The 20,398-nt window shown below is 43.0% G+C and overlaps 1 protein-coding gene across 2 annotated transcripts in view; it reads left to right on the top strand.

Moving 5' to 3' along the window:
• The window catches only part of LOC129817176 (Na(+)/citrate cotransporter-like), a 28,405-nt gene extending 10,189 nt beyond the window's left edge, over positions 1-18,216 (top strand). Inside the window, exons 8-12 of one of the 2 annotated variants that reach the window (XM_055872168.1) lie at positions 12,611-12,720; positions 12,803-12,918; positions 13,019-13,180; positions 14,237-14,374; positions 14,590-18,216. In XM_055872168.1, the coding sequence (XP_055728143.1) occupies positions 12,611-12,720; positions 12,803-12,918; positions 13,019-13,180; positions 14,237-14,374; positions 14,590-14,730 (667 nt within the window). In that variant the 3' untranslated portion in view covers positions 14,731-18,216. Of the gene's footprint in view, positions 1-12,610; positions 12,721-12,802; positions 12,919-13,018; positions 13,181-14,236; positions 14,375-14,565 lie in introns of both variants that reach the window. The other variant, XM_055872176.1, reaches the window with a different exon arrangement.
• Positions 18,217-20,398: the final 2,182 nt, after the last annotated feature.

Genomic DNA, 20,398 nt, shown 5'->3' with positions numbered 1-20,398 from the left:
CTGCTTGTCGACATCTAGTGGAAGACGTATGAAGTGCATCTAAACTAATAAATATCAAGGACTTTAATAGGCAGCCCCTAGAACAGTGCATCAATTTCAGATGTTCCACTTCCTGTCAGGAAGTTTGCTGCAAAAGGAGTTCTGTTTTACTCACAGATATAATTCAAACGGTTTTAGAAACTAGAGAGTGTTTTCTATCCAATAGTAATAATAATATGCATATTGTACGAGCAAGAATTGAGTACGAGGCCGTTTAAATTGGGCACGATTTCCCCCCAAAGTGAAAACAGCGCCCTCTGTCCTCAACAGGATTAACTTGCAGCCTTGAATCCCTGGTAATGGCTCACATCAACACCATTATCCCAGAAACCCTAGACCCACTCCAATTTGCATACCGCTCAAACAGATCCACAGATGATGCAATCTCTACTGCACTCCACACTGCCCTTTCCCACCTGGACAAATGGAACACTTATGTGAGAATGCTATTCATTGACTACAGCTCAGTGTTCAACACCATAGTACCCTCAAAGCTCATCACTAACCTAAGGATCCTGGGACTAAACACCTCCCTCTGCAACTGGATCCTGGACTTCCTGACGTGCCGCCCCCAGGTGGGGAGGGTAGGTAGCAACACATCTGCCACGCTGTTCCTCAACACTGGAGCCCCCCAGGGGTGCGTGCTCAGTCCCCTCCTGTACTCCCTGTTCACACACGACTGCATGGCCAGGCACAACTCCAACACCATCATTAAGTTTGCAGATGACACAACAGTAGGCCTGATCACCGACAATGACGAGACTGCCTATAGGGAGGAGGTCAGAGACCTGGCCGGGTGGTGCCAGAATAACAACATATTACGTAACGTAACCAAGACTAAGGAGATGATTGTGGACTACAGGAAAAGGAGGACCGAGTACGCCCCCATTCTCATCGACGGGCTGTAGTGGAGCAGGTTGAGAGCTTCCTTTGTGTCCACATCAACAACAAACTAGAATGGTTCAAACACACCAAGCCAGTCGTGAAGAGGGCACGACAAAGCCTATTCCCCCTCAGGAAACTAAAAAGATTTGGCATTGGTCCTGAGATCCTCAAAAGGTTCTACAGCTGCAACATCGAGAGCGTCCTGACTGGTTGCATCACTAGCTGGAACAGCAATTGCTTGCATTGTGTGCCCCCCCAACCCCTTTTTTACGCTGCTGCGACTCTCTGTTTATCATATATGCACAGTCACTTTAACTATACATTTGTGTACATATGTACATACTACCTCAATTGGCCCGACCAACCAGTGCTCCCCCACATTGGCTAACCGGGCTATCTGCATTGTGATCCGCCACCCACCACCCGCCAACCCCTCTTTACTCTACTGTAACTCTCTGTTCATCATATATGCATAGTCACTTTAACCATATCTACATGTACATACTACCTCAATCAGCCTGACTAACCGATGTCTGTATGTAGCCTCGCTACTTTTATAGCCTCACTACTGTATATAGCCTCGCTACTGTTTTTCACTATCTTTTTACTGTTATTTTTTATTTCTTTACTTACCTATTGTTGACCTAATACCTTTTTTGCACTATTGCTTAGTAAGCATTTCACTGTAAGGTCTACCTGTTGTATTCGGCGCACGTGACAAATAAACTTTGATTTGATATTGTGGTGGTGTGTTGAAGAGGTTGAGAACCTGGGTCATTCTACCAATTTGGTGCCTTTTGAGAAGTGTAACGTGGTCAAAAACATTCACCTAATTTTAACATTCTGTCATAAAGAGCACATGTTCAACTTTATAAAAAACAAGTTTTCCCATCTCAAGAGGATTTGTTTTTGGTAAATTACTATAGTAAGTGCTTATTAAGTGCCAAATAAAGTAAAAGGGTTGACCATAACAAGGTTTATGATTTCTTCTAAAATCAGCCATAAATCCCCTTGTTACAGGGGGAATGAAAGCTTCACCACTGGGCACACACTCACATCTGTCATCATGAAGTGCTTTAAGAGACTAGTTAAGGATCATATCACCTCTACCTTACCTGACACCCTAGACCCACTTCAATTTGATCACCGCCCCAATAGATCCACAGACAATGCTATCACCATCGCACTGCACACTGCCTTATCCCATCTGGAAAAGAGGAATACCTATGTAAGAATGCTGTTCACAGCTCAGAATTCAACACCATAGTACCCTCCAAGATCTTAAGCTTGAGGCCCTGGGTCTGAACCCCGCCCTGTGCAACTGGATCCTGGACTTCTTGACGGGCCGCCCCTAGGTGGTGAAGGTAGGCAACAACACCTCCACTTCGCTGATCCTCAACACTGGGGCCCCACAAGGGTGCGTGCTCAGCCCCCTCCTATACTCCCTGTTCACCCATGACTGCGTGGCCCCGCACGCCTCCAACTAAATCATCAAGTTTGCAGATGACACAATAGTAGTAGGCCTGATTACCAACAATGACAAGACAGCCCACAGGGAGGAGGTGAGGGCCCTGTGAATGTGGTGCCAGGAAAGTAACTTCTCACCCAACGTCAACAAAACAAAGGAGCTGTTCGTCGACTTCAGGAAACAGCAGAGGGAGCACCTCCCTATCCACATCGACGGGACCGCAGTGGAGAAGATGGAAAGCTTCAAGTTCCTTGGCGTACAGATCATTGAAATGATCCACCCACACAGACAGTGTGGTGAAGAAGGTGCAAAAGTGCCTCTTCAACCTCAGGAGGCTGTCAAAATTTGGTTTGGCACCTAAAACCCTCACCAACTTTTACAGATGCACAATTGAGAGCATCTTGTCGGGCTGTATCGCCTACTGGTACGGCAACTGCACCACCCGCAACCGCAGGGCTCTCCAGAGGGTGGTGCGGTCTGCCCAACGCATCACCGGGGGCAAACTACCTGCCCTCCAGGACACCTACAACACCCGATGTCATAGGAAGGCCAAAAAGATAATCAGGGACAACAACCACCGGAGCCACTGCCTGTTCACCCCGCTATCATTCAGAAGGCGAGGTCAGTACAGGCGCATCAAAACTGGGGCAGAGAGACTGAAAAATAGGTATCTCAAGGCCATCTCAAGACTGTTAAATAGCCATCACTAGCACATTAAAGGCTGCTGCATAATATACATAGACTTGAAATCACTGGCCACTTTAATAATTGAAACACTAGTCACTTCAATAATGTTTACATATTTTGCATTACTTATATGTATTTACTGTATTCTTTATTATTTGTATTTTTTTGTTCAAGCTTTATAGAATGTACATCAATGTAAGTACTAAGATTTTACCGTATCCCAACCACCCTCCTTCCCTCCCTCCATACAATACATCCACCCAACCCCCAGTCCCTTCCCTACCTCTCCACCCTGTAAGGCCTGGGTGTCGGAGTGCGAAGTCAAGCGCAGGGAAACAGCAGGTGCAATAACAACTGTTCTTTAATGAACACGGAGAAACCAGGCCACCCTACTAACACACTGGGTGTACTCCTCAAACAACCCCAGACACGGGGGAAACGAACACAGTCCAGTAAACACGTGGAACGAAACAAACACCACTCTTACTACCAAACAATCCCGCACAAAGAAACGTGCGGGCCGGCTGACTAATAAGCCCAACTAATTAACCCTCATACAAAACAGGTGCGCCCAATAAACACATAGGGAGGGGGAGAAAAGGATCAGTGGCAGCTAATAGGCCGGTGACGACGACCGCCGAACGCCACCCGAACGGGAAGGAGAGCCTGCCTCGGTCGAAGTCGTGACACACCCTACCTCAGTCCACCCACCTTGATTCCCTCCCGCCCTCACATCCCATACCCTCCCTCAATTCTGTTCTCGAAAACAAAAATTCTACAGCAATATCGCAACAAATAAACATTCAACAATACAGGGGGTGGGAATATACAAACAACTCAATACAGATTCAATATACAAAAACATAAATAAATAAATGATCAGTAAACCTTAGACAAACTTGCTTGGACTGGATCAAATCAAATCAAATTGTATTAGTCACACGCGTCGAATACAACAGGTGTAGACCTTACTGTGAAATGTTTACTTACGAGCCCCTAACCAGCAATGCGGTTGAAAAAAAATATTGATATGAATAAGAGATTTTTAAAAACAGCATTATAGCATTATATTGATGATTGTACCTATTATGTATTGAATTCTGGTAATGCCTACTGTGAACGCTGCGTGTAACACATCCGGTGTCAGGATAAATAAAAAGCCAGGTCTGCTAACTTTCTTTAATTATGTTTGATTACCGCAAACAATGAATGGCAAATGCAATTTTCGTATATACGGGTTCGCTGTATCACCACGCAGGGTTAACAGGGAACTGGCAAGAAGTACGTAAACAGCTGTTCTTATACCGTGATGACGTAGTTTCAACGCGTCTGTTGGCCTATCACAGTAGAGGCGGGGCGTGGTTTAGACTTTGCCCCGCCTTTGCTGGCCCTCGGATTTGTCCAAGCCCCTTGGCGCGTTCCTTTTGTCCACATCTGGTTGCTGGGTAGATTAGATCCGTCTTGTGTCTGTCAATTCTACACTGAAACAGTTCCTAATATGGTATTGTCCAGTATTCTAAACTCCTTGTTGGTCTAGAGAGATAAACCCCTCCCCTCTCCAGACTGTCCACAACATTTATGGCCTGTGTTGGTCAGTCCTTACCCCTACACACACACCTCCCCCTGTATTGTTTGTGTGTGTGTGTAACAAAACAATATTAATCTTCAACCAATATGCTAACAGCCTATAGTGCATAAACATAAATCCTAACACTACTGGGAAACTTAAAGCATCTCATCAGAGGGGAGCCTCTGCCGGGCCATTAAAATATTATATAAATGGTTGCCATTTTCTAACAAATGTATCATTGGAACCCCTAAGAGAATACTTCATTTTCTCAAGGTTTAGGAAGAACATTACATCGTTGATGTCACGTTCCTGACCTGTTTTCCATTGTTTTTGTATTTGTTTAGTTGGTCAGGGCGTGAGATGGGGTGGGCATTCTATGTTATGTGTTTCTATGTTGGGTTTAATGTGTTTCCTGATATGGTTCTCAATTAGAGGCAGGTGTTTGACGTTTCTTCTGATTGAGAACCATATTTAGGTAGGCTGTTCTCACTGTTTGTTTGTGGGTGATTGTCTTCCGTGTCTGTGTATGTTGCACCACACGGGACTGTTTCGTTTTCGTTCGTGTATGTAGTCTGTTCCTGTTCGTGCGTTCTTCGTGTTTATGTAAGTTCACATGTTCAGGTCTGTCTACGTCGTTTTGTTGTTTTGAGTTTATTCAAGTGTTCATCGTGTTTCGTCTTGTTATAATAAATCATTATGGATTCAACCTACGCTGCATTTTGGTCCGACCCTTACTCCTCCTCCTCGTCCAAGGAGGAGGCATTAGACGAGCGTTACAGTTGAGCCATTGAGAAGTAGAGGTGGGCTGAGCAGACTTCCACTGGAGATGAATTCTATGTCAAGCTAATAAGGATGTAAAAGCAACAACATCGGCATTTTTGGGGTCCAAGGAGAACAAGTCTTCTGGAATACCAAAAACAGCTTTCAAGGGACAAGGCTGCAGGTTAATTTCAAGCACCTCAGATAAAGTTTTAAAAATAGAATCACAGTAATTTTGTAATTTAGAGCATTGAATGAACATGTGACTAAGGTCACATGGTGAGACATGACATCTATCACACTCATCATTTACATTTGGATATATGTCAGACAATCTGGATTTGGAAAAATGCACCCTATGTAAAACCTTAAATTGTATGAGACCAAGACACGCACAATATGTAGTGGATCGTACTCTATCAATCGCCTCATCCCACCACTCCTGTGTAAATTCAACACCCATTTCCCGTTCCCAAGCAGATTTCATTTTGTTGGTGGAGTGTTTGTCCAATGACAAAATACACAAATAGATCTGAGAAATTACTGCTTTCTGTCGAGGTAAAAGAGTCAATATGCCATCCCAGGGTTGGCAAGGTGGAGCAGGGAAGCCAGAAAATTGGGAGGAGACACAATGCCTAATTTGAAGGTAATGGAAAAAAGTTAGAGGAAGAGAGAGTATTTAGAGGCCAGGTTGGGAAAGCTATAAAAAAATTAGAAGGACTTAATACCTTTCCTTGTCCAGTAAGAGAAAGCATTATCTGTTAGAGAAGCGGGGAATAAGTGATTCTTATCAATAGGAACCATAGTAGATGCAGCAGAGAATTGAAAATGTTGTCGAAACTGGTACCAAATCTTAAGTGGGGAAAGCACTACAGGATTGCGAGTATAGCGAGAGGGGGATGTTGGGAGAGAAGAGCAGAGTAAAGCAGGAAGAGAAGCAGAAATACAAGAATGTGCCTCTGAGTGGCACCATGGGGTATCTGGAGCATGTAACCAGAATGGCAATTTCTGAAAGTTGGCTGCCCAGTAATAGTATAAATAGTTGGGTAGGGCCAACCCTCCACTAAACTTGCAGCTCTGAAGTAAAGATCTACTGACTCTGGGTACCTTTTCTCCCCAGATAAATGTTGCAACAGCCTGATTGATTGACTTTTTAAAAACACTTTGGTAAAAACAATGGGACAGATTGAAATAGATAAAGGAATTTGTGTAAACTGTTCATTTTTACAGAATCCTTACTATGTGATAGTGATAAGCTACCCCATCTCTGAAAATCAGTTTTCATTTGCGCAAGAAGGGGAGCAAAGTTTGCAGAAAAAAGAGCATGTAATGAACAAGTTACGTTCACGCCAAGGTATTTGAAACCAGAGCGGCTAAGCTGAAATGGAAAGTCTGTCTGCTGGAGCTGTAGCGCTGCTGGATTGATTGGGAAGCACTCACTTTTCTGGAGATTCAGCTTGTAACTGGAGAAGGAGCCAAAGTTCACCATATTGGAAAGGATAGAATTTAAACAGGTTACAGGGTTATTTACATAGAGTAGCAAATCATCTGCATATAATGATAACCTATGTTCAACTCCTTCCCGTGTTACACCTTGGAAAGAGAAGTATGCCCGTAAAGCTACTGAAAGGGGCTCAATGGCGCCGGAAAATAATAAAGGGGACAGTGAGCAGCCTTGGCGTGTCCCACGTTCCAGGGCAAAATAATCAGAATGAGTGTCATTGGTACAAATACTGGAGAGATGTATGCAAGTAATGGAGCCATGAGCTAAATTTGTCCCCAAATCCAATTTTTTTAAGAACAGCAAATAGGTACTCCCACTCAATTCTGTTGAATGCCTTCTCTGCGTCTAGGGAGATTACCACCTCAGGGGAGTTGGGGAACTGTTTAGAATAAATAATATTAAACAGCGTCCGATTGTAAATAAATTAATATCTGTCCTTTATAAAGCCGGTTTGTTCCTGCAATGTGAGTCCTGGTAAGACTACTTTCAGACGCCTCGTTATCACCTTCGCCAGCACCTTTACATCCACATTAAGGAGTCTTAGGGGCCTAAATTAAGAACAGGAAGTGAAGGAGAAGTGCTATTGAAGCCTGTGTTGAACGAGCCTTGTTCAAGTGATGCGTTATACATAGATAAAAGTAAAGGGGCTAACTTGGTATAGAAAAGAACTCAGTTGGAAACCCATCAGGCCCTGGAGCCTTGCTGCTCTGCACTGACTTGTTAGACTGAATAACTTCTTCAAGGTTGAGAGGGGAATCAAGGTCATCTGCAGTTTGAGCCTCAACTGTGGGATTCTCCAGTTCACCCAAAAATGTTGTCATATTGACAGTATCTGATGGAAGTTCAGACGTATACACGGAGGAATAGAAGGATTTGAAGGTGTCATTGATCCCCATAGGGTCAGACATCAAGCTATGAGAGGAATCTTTAATTTGGGGAATCAGACGGGTAGCAACACTGCGTTTTAATTGGTGTGCGAGCAGACGACTTGCCCTGTCGCGATGTTCATAGTAGGTACCATGTGAATGCAATAGTAACCGTTCTGCATCTGTAGTGGACAAGAGATTGAATTCAGATTGTAAGTTCAAGCGTTGCTTATATAGCTCTGGAGATGGCGTCAGGGCATATTGATTTTCTAAGTCAAGGATGGCTTTAGAGTTCTTCTAGTTTAGCTTTCCGAGTTTTGTTTAAATGAGAAGTATAAGAAATAATGTATCCTCTAAGATAAGCCTTAAGTGATTCCCCAAGATCAATAGAAGTGGAGATAACGTTACAGAAGTCTGCATCAGACAGGAGAAGAGAGGAGTAGGAGTTTGTCCTGATAGGACTATGTCGAGGGCTAAAGGTCCATGGTCAGAAATTACAATGGTTAAATATTCAGAAGAGTTGACATTTGGAAGTAACTTATGATCAATAAAGAAATAGTCAATATGAGAAAAAGAATGGTGTACATGTGAAAAGAAAGAATACTCTCTTGCCTGGGGTTTCTGAAATCTCCAGGGATCTGTACACCCATTCTGAACTATAAAACCTCAGAAGGACTTTGACATAGCAGAAGGAGACATAGCTCTGGGGTTGGAGCGATCTAAAGCCGGGCTAATAACACAATTCAGATCCCCGCCAAATATCAAAAGATAGGTGTTCAGAAAAGGGATTTTCCCCAGCAACCCATTGGCAAATTCAACATCATCAAAATTGAGAGCATATACATTGACCAATACTACCGGTGTGTGCCAAATGGTGCCAGTTATGATTAAATATCTCCCATGACTGTCTGAAATAACATTAGTAGTAGAGAAATGTATTATTTTACTAACCTATATTGCAACCCCTCTGGCTTTGGTGTTAAAGTCTGAATGGAAAACCTGACTAAACCTGGAGTTTTGTAGCCTTGAGTGATATTTAATGTGTAAATGGGTCTCTTGTAAAACATACCACATCTGCTTTTAGCTTTTTCAAATGAGAGAAGACCCTAGACCTCTTGACAGGATTGTTCATTGCCTTAGTATTCCAAGATACAAACTTTATAGGATTAGGCCTACCTATTCCCATAATAATATTATTAGTGTTGTTAGCCATCTAACATATTGAAATGAAAAAGGTGTGAAAACATATCAAGCATTGGCAAAGATAACAGAGAAAACTGATGAAAAAATCAAAGCAAAAAAAAAGGAACGAAAAAGGCACAACTTCGGTGTAACGGAATTCTTCGTCCTCCTCTGACGAGGAGTAAGAAACGTCGGACCAAGATACAGTGTGGTGAGTATCCATTTTAATATGAATACTTGAAACAAACAAAATAACGAATAAACGAACAAAGACGAAACAGTCCCGTAAAGTGACAACACAAACACAGGAACACAGTAATAGGAACAATCACCCACAACCCACAATACAAAACAGGCTACCTAAATATGGCTCCCAATCAGAGACAACGAAAAACACCTGCCTCTGATTGAGAACCATATCAGGCCAAACACATAGAAATAGACAAACTAGACAAACAACATAGAATGCCCACTCAGATCACACCCTGACCAAACAAAACATAGAAACATACAAAGCAAACTATGGTCAGAGTGTGACATTCGGTGCATATAAACAAAAAAAACGTACTATCCTAACGCCGAGACTCCATAGCACCAGTAGTGAAATACATTCGAAAAGGCATTCACAAAACGGTAAAGCAGGTCAACAGATAACCAAAACAAACACCCCATAACAGTGAAACGGAACTGTCCTGACTCAAGGAGTCTTCAATCAGTGCAACACGTACAATGTATCTGAAGGATGGCCAAATAAGTGTCCCACAGTATGTTACCCTGTTACAAAAAAGAAAAGGGGCAGAGTGTGTTTACATGTACGAATGATCAATAGGGCGAAATAAAGTGGTGAAAAGTCCTTCAGTAAGTGTCTAGATGAAAAAAACAACAAATGAAAGAAAGCTCTGTAAAGGCTTGGAATTGTAGCCATGCATTACTATGCTAGCCATCTAGCCAAATAAAAAGGACCTCCCAAATGTGTAGCTTAAATGACAACCACACAAGACAGTATTAGTCATTTTTATCAGAGTTCAATAACGTTAGTGTTCAATGTGCAGACGAGCAGGGAAGCGGAGGGAGAATTTCACTTTCTTCTGATGAATTTTATGTTTCACATCAAGGAATTTAGCTCTTTTCTTGGCGACATTTGAGCTGAGGTCAAGAAAGAACACCTTGCGTCCGCAGAAGTGTAGCTGGTCTTTGCCCTGCCTCTGGAGGATGCGCTCCTTGTCACAGTAGTAATGAAAACAGACAATTAACACTCTGGAGTTGTCGTCTCCACCCACAGGGGAGGGGCCAATGCGGTGGGCTCTATCCAGCTTCGGGGGTGATGGATCGATGGCCGGACACCAGCACATCCGTGAAGAATTCTGGCATGACCTTAAATAAGTTCCCTCCTTCACGTTTCTCTGGTATACCAACAACACGAAGATTGCAACTGCGAGAACGGGATTACAGGTCATCCGGTTTTGTCAATCAGCTTTCGGTTTTCGGAGCTCAGACGGGAGACCGTTTTCTCGAGTGCTACTATGCGGTCACTGTAGTCACACAGGTCATATTCAAAGCCGTCAATTTGGTGGCCTTGTTTATCCGCAGTGGCTCGGACACCATCCAGGACGGCGGAGAAGGGGGCCAGAGCAGCATCGATGGCAGTTTTGAGCTGAGTGGACAGGGTAGCTGTAATTTCCAGACCAGAACCGTACAGAGGTTCTGAAGATCTGTGGGGAGTGTGACCGCATGAGGCTCTGTAACAGTTGTATTGGAGTTGCCGCCATTACCATTCACGTTTGCCATCGCGGTTGAAACGTTAGTTACAGGTCTTCTGCTCCTCAGTCGTGTGACATTTGAATCAAAAAGGTAACTTACGAACTCACCAATGAAATATGATATGCAAGAAAGTGGAATGCAAAGTGCAAATTTGGAAAACGTAACTAATGCGTAGGAACCTCTTCCACGAGCTTCTTCTCTATACACATGCTAAACCAAAACCCCGTATTTACTGTACTCTATCCTATTTTACTGTATCTTAGTCTATGCCGCTCTGACATTGCTCATCCAAATATTTATATATTCTAAATTCCCTTCCTTTACTTTCGATTGTGTGTATTGTTAGAAATTACTTGTTAGATATCACTGCACTGTTGGAGCTAGAAACACAAACATTTTGCCACACACGCAATAACATCTACTAAACACGTGTATGTGACAAATAACATTTGATTTGATTTGAAATTCTGTACAATGACGAAAATATGACTAAAACATTGAAAACTTCATAAGGAAACAAATACTGTACTCACAGTTCTTGCATTCACACACAGTAAAGGATACAACTGTTAGAATAGCTAATGTTAGAAAACCGGAGATTCTCTGCAGAGCCACAAACTATAATTTAATGACGCTAGGGTTCAGATTTTTATTTTATTTAAATAACGTTCCCAAGGTAAACTGACTATTTCTCAGGTCCAGATCGTAGAATATGCATATAATTTAAAGATTAGGATAGAAAAAACTCCAAAGTTTCCAAAACTGTCAAAATATTGTCTGGGAGTATAACAAAACTGATTCTGCAGGCGAAAACCTGAGGAAATCTAACCCAGAAGTGATTTTTTTTAAATCTGTGTTTCCTTGCCCATCTTTCTTCCATTTAAAGGGGTATCAACCAGATTCCTTTTCCAATTTCTTCCTCAGGCTGTGACCAGTCTTTAGACATATTTTCAGGCTTTTATTTTGAAAATTAGCGAGATTTTTCAAAACTAGTCAGGTTTCCTTTGATTAGTTCCTGCGCGCGAGAGTGGTAGCTCTCCATTTTCTTTCTCTCTTTTATTGAATAGGTTACGGTCCGGTTGAAATATTATCGATTATGATTGTTAAAAACAACCTGAGGATTGATTATAAAAAACCTCTGACATGTTTCTACGAACATTACGGATACTTTTTGGAATTTTCGTCGAACGTAACGAGGCTTTAGTTTTCTGAACATAACGCGCAACCCAAATGGCGTTTTTTTGTTATAAAAGTAATATTTATCGAACAAAAAGAACATTTATTGTGTAACTGGGAGTCTCGTGAGTGCAAACATCCAAAGATTATCAAAGGTAAGCGATTCATTTTATTGCTTTTCTGACTTTCGTGACCATGCTAACTTGGGGCTAGCTGTTCTAGCATTGATTGATACACTCACAAAAGCTTGGATTGCTTTCGCTCAAAAGCATATTTTCAAAATCTGACACGATAGGTGGATTAACAACAAGCTGAGCTGTGTTTTGGTATATTTCACTTGTGATTGCATGATTAAAAATATTTTTTGTAATATTTTGCGCCCTGCAATTCAGCAGTTGTTTAGGAAAATGATCCCGCTAAAGGGATCCGTAGCGCAGAGAAGTTAATTAAGAAAACAGTTATAATAGGATACTAATACAATAGGGTTGCCAATAGGAAAAAAGTAGTCCAATAGCATTCCAATAGGATTCTGATAGAGGTGACACAAAATCCTATAGGATCTAATAGGATTACTTTTGATTTCCAATAGGAAAAAAGTAGTCCAACGGGATTCCAATAGGATTCTGATAGAGGTGAAACAAAAAACGAAAAATCACAAATCCTATAGGATTGATTTACTAGGGCCTTACCTTCCAACCATCCAACCTTTCCAGGTTTGTGACTGATGCAACAGTGGCAGTGTTTGTTGCCGTGCTGTTGTTCGTCTTGCCCTCTGAGCCCCCCCGCTACCTCTGCTTCTGGAGAACACAGAGCTTTGACACAGGTGAAACACACACACATACACACACACACACACACACACACTGTAGACATTGCTTGACATGTGTGTGCCCCTCTCCCATCAGAGCCCCCCCGCGGCCCCACCCCTGCCCTGCTGACCTGGCAGGTGACCCAGAGGAAGATGCCCTGGAGCATTGTACTGCTGCTAGGAGGAGGCTTTGCTCTGGCTAAGGGCAGCGAGGTGTGTTTGTGTGTGTAACCTTGAGTGTGTATGTGCATGCTTGCTTGCGTGCATGGGTCTGTGCATGTGTAAAAGCTTGAATGTGTGTGTACCCATCCAGGTGTCTGGTCTGTCGCGGTGGCTGGGTGATCAGATGATACCGCTCTGCTCCATCCCTCCCTGGGCCATTGCAGTCATCCTCTGTCTCCTCACCGCCATCTTCACTGAGTGTGCCAGCAACGTGGCTACCGCTACACTCTTCCTGCCCATCCTAGCCTCCATGGTACACCCACCCACACTCAACCAACCACACACACACTTCTCTCTCTCCTCCTCTCGCTCGCTCGCTCGCTCACACACACAAACACACTCGATTGCTCTCTCATTCTGGGATCAAGTTTCCTTTTGATAAAATTGGATTGTACTTAATAGAGCTGGTCAATAGGGGATCTGAGCCAGGCCTACTACTGAAGAGTCTCTCAGAGAGCGAAAGAGAGAATGTACGAATGAAAGAGATAAGCAAATAGCGAGAGAAGACGGAGGGAAAGAGCTGAATGAGTGAAAAAGTCAACTCAGAGGGCCTCCCGGGTGGCGCAGTGATCTAGGGCACTGCATCGCAGTGCTAGCTGCGCCACCAGAGTCTCTGGGTTCGCGCCCAGGCTCTGTCGCAGCCGGCCGCAACCGTGGGGCGACGCACAATTGGCCTAGCGTCGCCCGGGTTAGGGAGGGTTTGGCCGGTAGGGATATCCTTGTCTCATCGCGCTCCAGCAACTCCTGTGGCGGCCCAGGCGCAGTGTGCGCTAACCAAGGGGGCCAGGTGCACGGTGTTTCCTCCGACACATTGGTGCGGCTGGCTTCCGGGTTGGAGGCGTGCTGTGTTAAGAAGCAGTGCGGCTTGGTTGGGTTGTGCTTCGGAGGACGCACGGATTTCGACCTTCGTCTCTCCCGAGCCCGTACGGAAGTTGTAGCGATGAGACAAGATTGTAATTACTAGCGATTGGATACCACGAAAATTGGGGAGAAAAGGGGAGAAAATTCAAAAAAAAGAAAAGAAAGTCAACTCAGAGAAAGAGAGCGCGAGAGAGAAAACAAGACAGGGTATTTACACTAATAGGTCACATTAGAGGCCAGACATTGAGACTGTAGCAGCACAGTGTGTAGAGCTCTCAGCTCTGTTCATTCAGTGACAAGAATCTTTGATAACTGAGCCAACACAGAGCCACACACACGTTCATTCATCCTATTCACATCCACATCACAGGATAATAGGCTACTAATTGTGCATGTACTCATATGTGTGCATGCATGTGCTTGCTAATATGTGTGTGTTCTATTGCAGTCCCAGTCCATAGGAGTGAACCCACTGTATGTGATGGTACCCTGTACCCTCAGTGCCTCCTTTGCCTTCATGCTGCCTGTCGCCACGCCTCCTAACGCCATCGTGTTCTCTTATGGATACCTGAAGGTGTCGGATATGGTGAGAGCCCAACTTTTGACCTCTGCTTCTATAGGTACCTATTATACAGTAGGAAGTATGAATAATAAGTGAATGTACTGTATGTTGGCATATATTTCACCCTACCACCCCAACGCAAATCTAAACCTCCTCCTTGCACCGTATTCTTCATCCACCTTCACCACCATCCCCTCAACCTACCACCACCTCAGCTTTAACCCCTCTCTCTCCTCTAGGCTAAGACAGGTATAGTGATGAACATCCTTGGGATCCTGTGTATCACTCTGGCCATTAACAGCTGGGGTAGAGCCATTTTCAACCTGGACACCTTCCCCTCCTGGGCCAACACCACCGCTAACATCACTACAGGAGGATGAGGTGGGGGACATGACCCCCAAAAACAGCATCATATGCCCCTGTACTGCATTACCACTGCTACCGATGCCAAAAAGGGGATGAGGGAGGAGGAGGAACGGGGAGTATTATCAAGAGACCACTGACAACCCTCACTGGGGCAACATGGGAACACTGGTTTACTGGTTTATTATCAGTGTACCATATACTTATTTTGTACAGATAATATTATTATACTATATAGTAATGAGGGAGCCTTAGAGAACTCGGATGATAAATAACTTGTAAAAGCCAAGACACGCTGTAATACTGTAACTTATATTTGTATTAATGGCAATATTGTGATATCAATTGATATTAAATAAATATATTATATTACATAAAATTACAGTGCCTTTGGAAAGTATTCAGAACCCTTGACCTTTCCCACATTTTGTTATTACAGCCTTATTCCTCATCAATCTACCCACAATAACCCATAATGACAAAGCAAAAACAGGCTCAGAAAATGTTGCTAATATATTAAAATAAAAAACGGAAATATCACATTTACATAAGTATTCAGACCCTTTACTCAGTACTTTGTTGAAGCACATTTGGCAGCGATTACAGCCTCGAGTCTTCTTGGGTATGATGCTAAAAGCTTGGCACATCTGTATTTGGGGAGTTTCTCCCATTCTTCTCTGCAGATCCTCTCAAGCTCTGTCAGGTTGGATGGGGAGCGTCGCTGCACAGCTATTTTCAGGTCTCTCCAGAGATGTTCGATCGGGTTTAAGGTCGATCTCTGGCTGGGCCACTCAAGGACATTCAGAGACTTGTCCCGAAGGATCTCATCAAGGATCTCTCTGTACTTTGCTCCATTCATATTTGCCTCGATCCTGACTAGTCTCCCAGTCCCTACCGCTGAAAAACATCCCCACAGTATGATGCTGCCGCCACAATGTTTCACCGTAGGGATGGTGCCAGGTCTCCTCCAGATGTGGAGCTTGGCATTCAGGCAAAAGAGTTCCATCTTGGTTTCATCAGACCAGAGATTCTTATTTCTCATGGTCTGAGAGTCTTTAGGTGCCTTTTGGCAAACTCAATGTGGGCTGTCATGTGCCATTTACTGATTAGTGGCTTCCGTCTGGCCATAAAGGCCTGATTGGTGGAGTGTTCAGAGATTGTTGTCCTGGAAGGTTCTCCCATCTCCATAGGGGAACTCTAAAGCTCTGTCAAAGTGACCATCAGGTTCTTGGTTATCTCCCTGACCAAGGCCCTTCTCCCCCGATTGCCCAGTTTGGCCTGGCGGCCAGCTCTAGGAAGAGTCTTGGTGGTTCCAAACTTCTTCCATTTAAGAATGATGGAGGCCACTGTGTTCTTGAGGACCTTCAATGCTGCAGACATTTATTTGGTACCCTTCCCCAGATCTGTGCCTCGACACAAACCTGTCTCGGAGCTCTACGGACAATTCCTTCGACCTTATGTCTTGGTTTTTGCTCTGACATGCGCTGTCAACTGTGGGAATTTATATAGTCAGGTGTGTGCCTTTCCAAATCATGTCCAATCAATTGAATTTACCAAAGATGGACTCCAGTCATGTTGTAGAAACATCTCAAGGATGATCAATGGAAACAGGATGCACCTGAGCTCAATATCGAGTCTCAAAGCAAAGGGTCTGAATACTTATGTTAATAAGGTTTTTCTGTTTTTGTAAATTTATTACATTTGCAAACATTACTTAAAACCTGTTTTTGCTTTGTCATTATGGGGTTTTGTGTGTGGATTGCTGAGGATTACATTTGTTTTATCCATTTTGGAATAAGGCTGTAACTTAACAAAATGTGGAAGAAGTCAAGGGGTCTGAGTACTTTCCTTAGGCACTATGATAAATGCTTTTCAGTAAGTGTAATAACCAATTTAGCTAAAAACCTGGTTGTCTCTGCCAGGAAGCTGACAATCTTCCAGCAAGACAATAACCCCAAGCACACATCAAAATCAACAAGGAAATTGTTAATTGACAACAAAATCTACAATTTGCAATGGCCATTTCAGTCTCCAGACTTTGAAGAGGGCAGTCCATAAGCGCAGACGGAGGACATCAAGGATCTGAAAAGATTCTGTATGGAGTAATGGTCTAAGATCCCTCCCAATGTGTTCTCTAATCTCATAAAACATTTTAGAAAAAGGTTGTGTCATTATCCTTGCAAGGGTAGGGTGCTGCAGTACTGAAAACAGAGCCAATAATATATTTATTACTTGTTAAAATAAATCTGAGCAATTGTATTAGTATAAAATAAGTCAAAATGTGAGCATACAATATAGCTCAGTATTTGTATAATATATTGTATAGTCTATTTTGCTAATCTTTATCAAGGTAGAAAATAATTGTGGACCCCGCTGTACAGTATATGCCATGCATTACAGCAGGTCTTCAAACACACATATGGTGGGTAGTGACAGGGAGCGTATTCCTCCACACGCAAAATCCTGCTGGACAGGATGAAGTCCACCAACACCAAAAGATAACAGTTCTGAGAACATGACTGACTACACAAAAAAAACTGTATCAATCTCATACTGACAGTCTTCATTCAACGAATATCAAGTGTATTTCATCTTTCCCCTCCCAGTTAAGTTATTGGATGCTTTGGTTGAATGATTTAAAATATGTTTTGTAATTCAGAGGATTGTGAGAACAGGAGGGTGCATTGAACTATGGCCCTCTGTTTGGGGCAGGTTGAGTTGTGGGAAAACAGTGACATTTCTGCTCAGCAGGGGGCCAGAGGCATGAGCATTATGGCCCTTATAGTATCAATCAAGCTAAATCAACATATAACCTGGACCCCAGGATGATAAATGCTGCCTTATTTCCATGATACCCATGTCTACACGCGGAGGCATCATGCCCATAGTGCCCACCATGCCCCCTCAGATTTCATCTGTTCAAAAAACACATGCAAAAGATTTGTTTCTCTATAATACTACTAGCCACCTAGCAATTTTATGAAGTTGGCTTTCGTTAGCCCAGATAGGTTTGCAATCTCCCAACTAGCTACCAATTAAACATTTTACGCTATTAATCAAGAGAGTAGCTAGCTAGTCTAACTGACTTAGCTAGCATGCCTGCTGGCAAGGTTGGTAGACATTAGAAAATTAAGCAATAACTAAATAAAAGACTCCTTTCAAAGTGTGTTTTTAAAGAAAGGACTGTCCAGCCAGTGATCCCAGTTGATTGGTGTTTGACAATAAGACAGGGAATCACATTAGATGTGCAGGACAACAGTATGTTGATGGCTGTAGATTCTCGATTTGTCATTTGCATGTCAATATCAGACTGGGTATTTTGTAAACATAACCATGACCAAAATACAACACATGTAAGTACCTGACGATAAGACACAAGGAAGCACATTAGATGTGCAGTATAAACAGTGTGTTGATGTTTGTAGATTTGCATTTCATCTGTTAGCATGGAAATAACTGAATTAGCAGGTAGCTAATGTGGCCATTAAAATTATAACATTCTAGCTAACTCATTCTTACTATCACGCTGGTATAAAGGATTTGGAGACAGGCGCAGGAATACATAATTGTTTTTTTTTAATACACCAAAAACAAACACGTATACAAAACACTGGGACATACCCAAACAAAAGAGCGAGGGTAAACATCATAGAATGACACAGGACAAGACCCGTAATGCAAAAAAATACACGGCACAGAAGCTGAACCAAAGCATAGGTACTCACACAACCAACGGACATGGGAACAATAACCGACAAGGACAATGGGGAACAGAAGGCACATATAAAACATACTAATCAGGGGAAATGGGAACCAGGTGTGTGTAATCGGGGTTGATGATAATGAATCCAGTTCAGTGAAGCCTAGAAAGCCGGTGACGTCGATCTCCAGAACTGGTGGACAGAATGAGCAGCAGTACCGGGGAGATCCGTGACACTTACAGCAATAACAAAAGCGCATCCCGGGATGCCCCCAATATCTAACAAGAACCGTACACATATTTATACACACCAGGACATGTACATAGAGAACTCGTACACATTGTAAATATGAAAATAGAATACAGTATTTCAGGACGTGACATCCCACTTGCATGTCAATATCAGACTGGGAAGAACTGAAGTTCGCAATCTCCCCCCATCTGTAAGCATGACCTATGGCATAACACCTTACTGATATGTAAATTCAACCAACCAATAGGAATACATAAATATCAAATACATATCTCTGCAGTGGCAATTGGAAACATAACATTAGGTTACGGGTGTAGAGTAACGGGTCACCAAATGTCCTCGGTAACTGGATCCCCTCCATACAATGTAATTGAGATGTTTAATATCAAAGATGTTTACAGTCACGCCACACCCTTATTTTACCCACGTGACCTGTCGCTATAAAAAGCACTGTGGCATGACATACTGTCTGTTACTTCACTCAAACCCCACGGAGGTGGAGGAACGACATGAAAGCGTGGCGACCCCGTTACTCTACTCAGAGAACCATGGTTACACCCGTAACTCAACGTTTTCTATCGTTTTCATAACGGGTCGCCAAACAACCTACGGGAGAGGCTGTACCAGAGAGGTAATTTGGACAACAGAGTGGGATAACTCACCTTTTAACTTAGTCCAGATGAGACCCTGGGACGTCCTTGTATCCACCACAGGATGCAATAGATTACAATTACCCAACAGGGTAACACAGAATCTCAACTGTGGTACACAACCATATACACAAGCGAACTGAAAGCTAGAATTTACAACATGAGGCTTCAATTGGGTGCAGCACCACCAAGAGTGGAAGGCCTCTGTATAGAACATCCATCTCACTGATGGTTGATAAGTAAGTATGTACAAGGTTCACGGGTTGAGAGAGCTTGCCTTGTCCAGAACCACAGAGCCCACTGACTTGTTGACATAAAATTTAGTCTGTAGCCCAACTTGCAACAGAACAGATAGAGTCCAGGGAGGCCCTTCATAACATGGCCCATGAAGTGTCCATAACCCTGGTGGAGTGTGCTACTATGCTGTCTGGAGTTGGTCTACCTGCTGCAGCATACGATTTTGACACTGCATTGGTAATACAATGTGCCAGTCTCTGCTTCGAGACATCACGACCGTTGGTGTTTATTTAAAATATATATATATTTAACCTTTATTTAACTAGTCAAGTCAGTTAAGAACAAATTCTTAATTTACAATTTACAAACCCTCCCCTAACCCAGACAATGCTGGGCCAGTTGTGCGCCACGGCTATCTTCCTCCTCCTCGTCTGAGGAGGAAAAGTTTGAAGGATCGGAGGACCAATATGCAGCGTGACAGCCGCCCTATGGTTTTCTCCCCATAACACACAAAAAGCTGTTCTGTTTGACAAACAGCTCTTGTTGCAGCAAGATATGCACTCAATGTCCTAATCTGGCAAAGTTTATTCAACTCATGGCACTCTTGTGAGGAGTGAGAAGGCGGAAGAAATGTCACTATGATTAAGGGTTGGTTAGCATGTGATGATGAAAGCACCTTTGGAAAGAATGCTGGATTTGGCCGAAACACTGCCTTACATCCATCTTCTGCTAAAGTGAGGCATGAAGGATGGGGTAGAAAGCACATGTATACTGAACAAAAATATAAACTCAACATATAAAGTGTTGGTCCCATGTTTCATTAGCTGGAATAAAAGATCACCAAA

This window comes from Salvelinus fontinalis, chromosome 2, assembly GCF_029448725.1.
Source record: "Salvelinus fontinalis isolate EN_2023a chromosome 2, ASM2944872v1, whole genome shotgun sequence".
Lineage (NCBI taxonomy): Eukaryota > Metazoa > Chordata > Actinopteri > Salmoniformes > Salmonidae > Salvelinus > Salvelinus fontinalis.
Note: the sequence above shows the minus strand (reverse complement) of the source record. Positions and strands in the feature narration are given on the sequence as shown.